We start from the raw sequence: 9,260 nt of genomic DNA on the forward strand, positions 1-9,260 counted from the left end.
TGCAAGAGGAAGGCATTGATGCTATGGACCGGCCCGCCCGTTCCCCAGACCTGAATCCAATTGAGCACATCTGGGACATCATGTCTCGCTCCATCCACCAACGCCACGTTGCACCACAGACTGTACAGGAGTTGGCGGATGCTTTAGTCCAAGTCTGGGAGGAGATCCCTCAGGAGACCATCCGCCACCTCATCAGGAGCATGCCCAGGTGTTGGTCATACAGGCACGTGGAGGCCACACACACTACTGAGCCTCATTTTGACTTGTTTTAAGGACATTACATCAAAGTTGGATCGGCCTGTAATGTGGTTTTCCACTTTGATTTGGAGTGTGACTCCAAATCCAGACCTCCATGGGTTGATAAATTTGATTTCCATTGATAATTTGTGTGATTTTGTTGTCAGCACATTCAACTATGTAAAGAAAGGAGTATTTAATGAGATTATTTCATTCATTCAGATCTAGGATGTGTTATTTTAGTGTTCCCTTTTTTTTTTTGAGCAGTGTAATTAGCTGAAAGTAAAACAGTTGAAATAATTAGCTAAAAGTATTGGATAACAGTTGAAGAATCCAAGATCCAGTAGTAGAAATGCAAAATTGACTAAATCCACCTGAATACTGTCAATTCAATTGAATGAAAATAATAATGTTGCAGTATCTACTTTTTGGAGGGTTGTTAAACATTTTACTTTTAATCAAGATAACACATTTGGAACATAGCGGATGATATCTCTGAAGGGGTACTCATAAAGGGATGTGGGTGGATATCAGGTGCTGTTCTTATGCCCTTTGTTGTTTTAAAACATGCACTCACACTTTTATGGAAACACCCTGTGCAAGTAACTTGACTCGTTCTCTGTTTATTTGAATCCCTTAGTCTTCTGCTTGACAAACGTTTGAGAGCTGACTGCAAGAACCAAGGGGCCAACATTCCCTGGCCGTCCTCCAACCGCTACGAGACACTGCTGAAACAACGCCACGTCCAGGTATATACTGGACCAATTATGCATATTGATCACTCTATGCCGCCATCTTCATTATTTTGGCATCATGTATTGTCCACCTTACTAACTGATTGTGAATCTTAGCTTCTAGGCCGCTCCATTGATCTGAACAGGCTCATCACTCAGAGGGTTTCAGCTGCCCTTTACAGGTCCCTAGAGCTGGCCATCAACCGCTTTGAGAGTGAGGACCTCACCTCAATCGTGGTATGTTCAGGTTATTTTAATCTTTATGAGTGAATAACATCCTGTTTTTTTTCTGAGTATTTTTGTGTTTACTATTAGATTCTACCATGTGTGTTGGTGTGCAGTTATGGACTTTTTCTGTGTATTATTTTGTTAAAGGAACTGGAAGGTCTTCTGGACATCAACCGCATGACGCACAAGCTACTCAGTAAGTTCTTGACTCTGGACAGCTTGGACGCCATGTTCCGGGAGGCCAACCACAATGTGTCGGCCCCCTACGGCCGGATAACGCTGCACGTCTTTTGGGAGCTCAATTATGACTTCTTGCCCAACTACTGCTACAACGGCTCCACAAACAGGTGTGTTGAGTCACAATCAACTGTCGCTGTCAATACAGTGCCTCTCCTTTCTGAAGTTAGAGTGTAGTGGTGGTAAACTACTTAGCTAATTAACTCTAACATATGTTTAAAGAGATGTAGTACACAATAGCTGTCAAGCTGCCTGTGTGTGTGTGTGTGTGTGTGTGTATGTGTGTGAACCTCCTGCCATCCTTTAGTTATTTGCTTTATACCCTAATGTCGTCAGCGATACAGGTTTAATGAATGTCTCTGTGTGTTCAGGTTTGTGCGCACCGTCCTGCCCTTCTCTCAGGAGTTCCAGAGGGACAAACCACCCAATGCTCAGCCTCAGTACTTGTACGGGTCAAAGGTCAGTACACATTACTTTATCATCAGCCACTGAGAAAGCATGGTCCTTTCACTTTATTTGCTTGGATTCCATGAGTAGAGGACATTTTTTAAATAATTTTGGGCATTACCTGACTGGCTGTGTATGACCTCTTGAGTCCACATGTAGAAGCCAAACATTCACAACATGTTAGTAATATCTATAAATTACAAGTGAAAAAGCATCATTATGGGAATCAATGTGTGTGAAATATCTTAAAACATGTGCGAGGTAATGGCATGCAAGTGTTTTGTATGCAGAAACTTAAATTTATATCACATGAACGCTGTGATCAAAAAGGCCTTCATGAGCTTCTCGTTATTTACAGGGGAAACATTAAATAGAACAAATGATATAGACAGGATCAATTATTTGTGCACAAGTGCAAAACATTGACTAAAACATTGAATGACTAAATCCAGCGCACGGATTACTAAATCCCGAGCCAGGATTATTAAATCGAGAGCACAAATTAGTCGGGTGTTTTTTCTCCATAGGATTTCAGCGGATAAAAATACTCAGTGACAATTCAGTCCGGGCAGAACAATGCTGTGATGACCTCAATCCAGTTGATTCATACTGGCTCAGAGCCGGATAGCTTAGCGAGCGCCCTCAGTTCATGGTCCTGGGTAATTATGTGGCCACTGGTCTGCGCTGAGAGGAGGGGGGGTTGCATGATGCTGGCATGTTTGGCGCTGTCCTCACTGCTTCTTCTGGGAGTGTAGAGGCGTCCAGACCCAGACAGGTCTTGGCGGGATGAGTTGGTCAACACATGGCAGTTTTCTGCAGCCTGACTGGGGATAGAGCAGATGGTGTGGAGACATCCCCACAATAGGATGCCAGCGATGACCAGGAGCAAGATGCAGCAGGTCAGCCAGACGCCCATGGCGAGCTCCCAGCCAGCTCGGTCGTGACCTTCGCTGCTGTCACTCAGAGTGCTGAATACCTGGCACTGGTCCCGCACCGGATTGGCCGCCTGACACGTCACACACAAGAAGTAGGCGGTCTGGGGTATGAGGTTGGCCAGGTGTGTGGTGGTCTGACTGACGGGAATGCGTTCCTCGTGCATGAAACTCTTGCGCTTGTAGCCCATCAGCAGGCTGTTCCAGTTTGGGTCATACATGACGCTGTAGAAGGTGTCCCGGCAGCTGGGCAGCGACGGCCAGCTCACTCGGGCCGCGGTGGCTGAGATGTTGTAGACTGCGATCCCCATGGTGCAAGGTTGTTTCTGTAGTCCTAGTGTCTGTTTCTAGAGCCGAGTTGGTGTTATTGAAGTATTCCCTCAGTTATTACAGTCTAACAATATAAAACATAACTGGAAAAGAGAAAGAACATAAACACTGTAAGACACTGAGAGATCACTGTACATTTTGTCCCAGTAATTTCAGATTTTTATGCTTCTCACGATTGGAGCTTTTATATTGAGCCTCCATCACAAGCAATCATTAAATCAGCATGAAAATAGCAGGTTTGTTGGTGTTGTGTTTTGTGTGATTACAGACTGTATTGACCACTTTGATTACAGCACCTTTCCTGACTTGAAAAATGTCATGACCCCCTACCATCCTACACCCACACCATACAAAGCATGCAAAGTAAAGAACAATATGAGAGGATAATAAGCATTGTATAAAGGATTATCAAATTACATAATGCAGAATGATTTGTGATGAAGCTCATCTGTGCTGTTAAGTGACCTGTTACAGGACAGGTGATGATCTGACAACCTTGAATAGTGTCGCCTGTGGTTTTAGCTTTGACTTGAGTATTATTTGCATTATTTATTAAAACTTAGCTTTTTTCGTGTATAGAATACAAAGTAATGGCATAGTCACCACAGATGTCAGGTGGTGATAAATAGAAGCCTTTCAGGTGTTTAACATTGCCTAAACTGGAAGGGGAAACTGAGGCACAATTCTCAGAAAAGCCCAAGTTTGAATTACTTGTTATTGACATGAGACCAAATGTGAAATAATGAACTGCAAGTATTCACCACTTGTACTAATGCAGAGAGGGTGTGGTGCTTGTAGGGAATAAGGCACATTTAAAGTACATGGTCTACTTATGTTATTTTTACTCTAACTAATCAACTTTCTAAATAGGCCATCATAAAAATGACTAAAGCGGTAAAATTTTTAGACACAACATATTTGAAAAACAGTTGAAGGTTTTAAGTCAGTTTAAAAAAAAAAAAAACAAGAAAAAAACAACAACTTTTTAACATTTAATTCAAGCCACCAAGCTTACATCTGACTTCTAACATACGAGTAACTGTGGAGATACCTATATTTTTCCACCAATACAATTCAGTAAATGCATCCTTTCACGTGTGTTTTTTTTGTTTGTTGTTTTTTTTTGCCCTGTTGCATCAGCTGTAACCCATAGCAACCCATACTTGTCTGTATGGTAATGAGTCATGTTAAGAAAATCATTAGTGGTCATCTATTCAAAGCATGATGGAAGGGAAGACTTACCAGGAAAACACTGCGGCCATGTGTTGAACATACCAATCTGTCGTGCCTGAGGATTTTGTTTTCGGATCGACTGTCCTGTGGTCCTTCTATTCAGTCATTTTACCATCTAGTCCACTGTATCAAGAGCTCTGACGCCAGGTGCTGCTGTGTAGGTTTTCAGCCTGAGGAGGGGACTGGATTGGTGTGTCCTTGTCTCCGCTGCTGCCACACTAGTGGGAGTGCTTCTGGATTAGAGCAGCAGCAGCTTCAACTAACTCTCTGCCGACGGGGGTAGGGGGGGGCCAGAAATCTCTTGCAGCGGATGTTAGAAAATATTGTAGTGTGTAATATTGTAAGCAGTTCAACATCCAAATGGGTCCTTTTTATGTGTTAATAGTTGTAAATGTAGCTGCTCTGATATTGTTTTCTGTTCCCCTTTTTCCCTTCTGGTTCATCTGCAGACATTGTAATGATAAAGATCATTAATTTCCCCCTGACCAGCACTTTTGTCCATGGCATGGTATATTAAAATCTAGTGGTGGGCTGGCGGTTGGGTGGGAAGGCTGTGTGTGTGTGTGTGTGTGTGTGTGTGTATGTCTGTTGTGGGGGGGGGGCGGCGGCATCATTTTATAAATCCATCTGTCCAGCAAAGTCTCTCAACAACTGCTGTCCAGATTGTCATTATGATTGTCATTGTAATACTTTGGATATTCATGGGCCCCAGAGGATGATTCCTAATATTGCCAGTGACCCCCTGATACTGGTGTTCCCATCGAGCAGATATTTTCACTTGTACACAAAATATCAAATCTTATCAGCAGATTTCCTTTGCATTTTTAATTATCTAGTGCTTTCCTCTACCACCGCCCTCAGGCTAAAATCTAAACTCACATCAAAGATGGCTCATAATCTAGTGTTGCCACTGGGCAACAAGTAGGGTTATTAAAGATTTAAAATAACCATACTACTTTTTTTTTTCATTTGGAACTTCCGTACAGACTGACAAAACAACTCCTGCTTTTTATTTACAATTTCACTCTGCTCCGTGTTTTCTGGTCATTGTCTTTGGCGGCAGTTGGCAAACCAGCTTAGAGGTGTGTTACCGCCACCAGCTGTCACACTCAAAGTGAGAACGTGGTAATCACTCCTGCTGCTCAGATCACGCTACCTTGCGAGGCAGCTGGATTGGCCGTCATATTGCCCAACCCTACTCCCTGATGCATCATGGATGGTGGAAGCATACAATGCTTATTCAAGTGATGACCTAAGTGTTGCAGCGCTGAGTTTTCTCATCCTCACCTGTCTTCCCTCTCCATGTAGACCTTGAACCTGGCGTATAGCAGCATATATAGCTCCTACAGGAACTTTGTGGGTCCCCCGCACATCAAAGTCATGTGCAGACTGCTGGGTTACCAGGGCATCGCTGTGGTCATGGAGGAACTGCTGAAGGTCGTCAAAAGCCTGGTGAGTAGGACATTAAGCAGTGGCTGTGTGTGGGAGGCATAATTTCAGTGCTGGAAATTCCTGCTGTTACAGAACAGAAGATGATTTGGAGGAGAGGTTAAAAGAGGTTTATAAAACATAAAAAAGGGACTCTTTGTGTCTGTTCATCATCCTTTCCTCTTATATGATTTTCAGTTAATTATTTAACTGTATACACTGCTGCTCAATGCTGTCCTTCTCTTGTGTAGCTTCAGGGCACCATAATGCAGTATGTGAAGACCCTGATGGAGGTGATGCCCAAGATCTGCCGACTTCCGCGCCATGAGTACGGTTCCCCAGGTAACGTGACCATGTACCTTCTACTTGTTGCAAGATTGATCGAAGAGTAATCGACTTGCCCAAAGTAAAACTTGTGGATTTATTTGAATTGAAAAAGACAAAGTTCATTACGACGCACATAATTGCATTTTATTACCTTTCCTTGGAGAAGGGATTTAGATGACGCCTGTTAACTGCGACAAAATGATGAAAATAAAAATGGCTCTCTTCCACAGTGTTTCACATTAGTTTCCTTATCCTGCAGAAATCCTTTATTTTAAAATAAAAGGTTTATTTTAAAACCTCAGGGTCTGCGACTGAAAAAGAATTGCTCACAAAAATGTCCCTTGGAGGCTGAGTCAGGAGGTAACGCTTCAGTTGAAAGGACCATGCTGTGCAACCACTAAGAAGGAATTATTTTTAAAGCTTTAATTGATCAAATGCAAGGGGAACTAGTCACATCGTCGAAAAAGAACACCTGCTTGAGGAAATAACCTGGCATCAATTCTCCATGAAGTACTAGAACTAGGTTTGTCCTGGTTTTGCTCATATTGCTCATATTGCTTTGCATTGCATATTGCTCCTTTTCTGTTTTTTTTATATAACTGCAGGAGAACAGAGTTAGGAACGAATCACACGGAGTAGCCTCATTTTACAGACCTCTACACTTAAGACATCTGAGATAAGGGGGGAGATGAGATGTTTTGACTATTTCTTTTTAGGTATCCTGGAATTCTTTCACCACCAGCTGAAGGATATTGTTGAGTACGCTGAGCTCAAGACAGTGTGTTTCCAGAACCTGAGGGAAGTGGGCAACGCCATGCTGTTCTGTCTACTGAGCGAGCAGAGTCTGGTATGGATCTTAGTTGGAACAAACATTACTGAATTTCACTTATTCAGGATGCGATTAAAATGTGTGTTCATACTTTTTTTTTTTATACTTATATGTCAGTGTTCTAACTTTTATTGTATCTTTCTCTCAGTCACAGGAAGAAGTTTGTGATTTGCTGCACGCTGCACCTTTTCAGAACATTCTTCCAAGAGTCCACGTCAAAGGTGAGCACACGAGACAACATAGTTTATTTACGAGTGGAGAGGTCAGAAGGCAAAAGTCTTTATACGGTAGCTTGGGTTTCAGAAGGCGAGCAAGGCAACCACCGTGTTTCAGTAATTAATACGAAGCCAGTGGCGCAAATGGTTGTGTAAGTAAGAGAATGAAGTTCCAACCCAAGCTCACAGTTTCAAAGTGGGTGGAAATATCCAATTGTGGGTTTTGGAAAGTTACAGAAATTGCCAGATGTGGCTTCCCCACACAAAGGTGTGAGGTGTTTATTTATATATTTATTTTTTTAACGCTGTTCGACCATCCAACAAGCAATTCTGATAAACTGGCAGCTTAAGGTTTACATTTACTCATTTCGCAGACGCTCTTATCCAAAGCGACATACATTTGAGCAACAACATACAAGCATCAATAGAGCACGAGGTCTACAACTGACAGTACATACTATTAAGAGCAGCATTAAATGCTAGTAAGAGCTAATGGCACGTCTGGCATCAAAGGAGTAATTACCTAGGGGAAGGGAAGTAAGAGTTAACAAAACGGTGCAATCAATACAAGAGAACTGTAAGGGGATAGAAGAAGAGCACAGGAAGTGCATGTTAGAGGTTAGGAGTTAGAGGTGTTATGAGTGGAAGTGTTCTCGGAAGAGATGAGTTTTCAAGAGCTTCTTGAACTTGGAGAGGGACGGCCCTGCTCTGATGGCATGGGGTAGCTTGTACCACAATTATTTTTTTTATTTAACAAATCCTACTTTACCAATGCTGTCTGAACACACTCCCCATTTACTATATAGTGCACTATATGTACTGTCTATTTGTGGTAAATCCATGCTTTAAATAAATCCACATAATGGAATGGTAGTACACCACTTTCTGCTAACATGATGATTCATAAGTGTCTGAAATCTCAATTTACTGATCACTGTTGGGTTAACTATTGGTTGTCTATTATGAGTGAATGAGGGAGCGATTTCAGACAAAACCTAAGATCAGTAATGTGTTCAGTCAGTCACACAACACTTCGACTTCCATGCCCTGTTTGTGGCTTTCAACTCATTGGTTTCTACTGAAGACGTAAATCTTTCCACTGTAGTTTTTATTAAGTTACTTATGGGAGGAAATTTGTTGGGGGCTGTTTCCAACCGCAGATTAATTTGGTGCTATAGTGAGTGCTTACGGCAACATGACGTGTCTGTGATTTGACTGTAAATAAACTTGTATGTGTTCATGATAATGGATGATGTCGTCTAGTGAAACAGGTCATCGTGTGTTTTTGAAAACAATGGAGCTTTAAGGCCCCAGATGAATAAGCCAGGATCAAGTGTCAGGGTTTGGATTCACAAACATATGAAAAATATAGAATATCCCCAGACTTGTTTTTTCTCTCTCTGTGTGCAGAGGGGGAACGCCTCGATGCCAAGATGAAGCGCTTGGAAGCAAAGTACACAGCACTGCATTTGGTTCCACTGATAGAGCGACTCGGCACCCCACAGGTACGGCCAGTCCAACAAAGTGAATTACACTGCTCAAAAAAATAAAGGGAACACTAAAATAACACATCCTAGATCTGAATGAATGAAATAATCTCATTAAATACTCCTTTCTTTACATAGTTGAATGTGCTGACAACAAAATCACACAAATTATCAATGGAAATCAAATTTATCAACCCATGGAGGTCTGGATTTGGAGTCACACTCCAAATCAAAGAGGAAAACCACACTACAGGCCGATCCAACTTTGATGTAATGTCCTTAAAACAAGTCAAAATGAGGCTCAGTAGTGTGTGTGGCCTCCACGTGCCTGTATGACCAACGCCTGGGCATGCTCCTGATGAGGTGGCGGATGGTCTCCTGAGGGATCTCCTCCCAGACCTGGACTAAAGCATCCGCCAACTCCTTTACAGTCTGTGGTGCAACGTGGCGTTGGTGGATGGAGCGAGACATGATGTCCCAGATGTGCTCAATTGGATTCAGGTCTGGGGAACGGGCGGGCCGGTCCATAGCATCAATGCCTTCCTCTTGCAGGAACTGCTGACACACTCCAGCCACATGAGGTCTAGCATTGTCTT

General features: G+C 42.5%; 2 protein-coding genes across 2 annotated transcripts in view; one reads left to right on the forward strand and one right to left on the reverse strand.

Moving 5' to 3' along the window:
- LOC123971410 (cytoplasmic FMR1-interacting protein 1 homolog) overlaps positions 1–9,260 on the forward strand; it is a 1,205,200-nt gene that overhangs the window by 1,193,480 nt on the left and 2,460 nt on the right. Inside the window, exons 20-28 of the mRNA XM_046050210.1 lie at positions 878–986; positions 1,089–1,208; positions 1,347–1,546; positions 1,808–1,895; positions 5,687–5,830; positions 6,058–6,148; positions 6,850–6,980; positions 7,111–7,183; positions 8,588–8,682. Coding sequence (XP_045906166.1) covers positions 878–986; positions 1,089–1,208; positions 1,347–1,546; positions 1,808–1,895; positions 5,687–5,830; positions 6,058–6,148; positions 6,850–6,980; positions 7,111–7,183; positions 8,588–8,682 — 1,051 coding nt within the window. The remainder of the gene's footprint in view (positions 1–877; positions 987–1,088; positions 1,209–1,346; positions 1,547–1,807; positions 1,896–5,686; positions 5,831–6,057; positions 6,149–6,849; positions 6,981–7,110; positions 7,184–8,587; positions 8,683–9,260) is intronic.
- On the reverse strand, positions 2,380–4,567 carry LOC123971462 (fibronectin type III domain-containing protein 9). The gene is made up of 2 exons (XM_046050324.1): positions 4,388–4,567; positions 2,380–3,228 (listed from the first exon to the last, which is right to left on the reverse strand). The coding sequence occupies exon 2, from the start codon at positions 3,124–3,126 to the stop codon at positions 2,488–2,490; it is 639 nt and encodes a 212-aa protein (XP_045906280.1). The 5' UTR covers positions 3,127–3,228; positions 4,388–4,567; the 3' UTR covers positions 2,380–2,487.

The sequence above is a fragment of the Micropterus dolomieu genome, linkage group LG05, assembly GCF_021292245.1.
Source record: "Micropterus dolomieu isolate WLL.071019.BEF.003 ecotype Adirondacks linkage group LG05, ASM2129224v1, whole genome shotgun sequence".
NCBI classification, from domain to species: Eukaryota; Metazoa; Chordata; class Actinopteri; order Centrarchiformes; family Centrarchidae; genus Micropterus; species Micropterus dolomieu.

What these genes read in the sequence shown, in the direction of transcription:
- LOC123971462 (XM_046050324.1), bottom strand. Translation starts at nt 3,126, where the DNA reads ATGGGGATCGCAGTCTACAACATCTCAGCCACCGCGGCCCGAGTGAGC.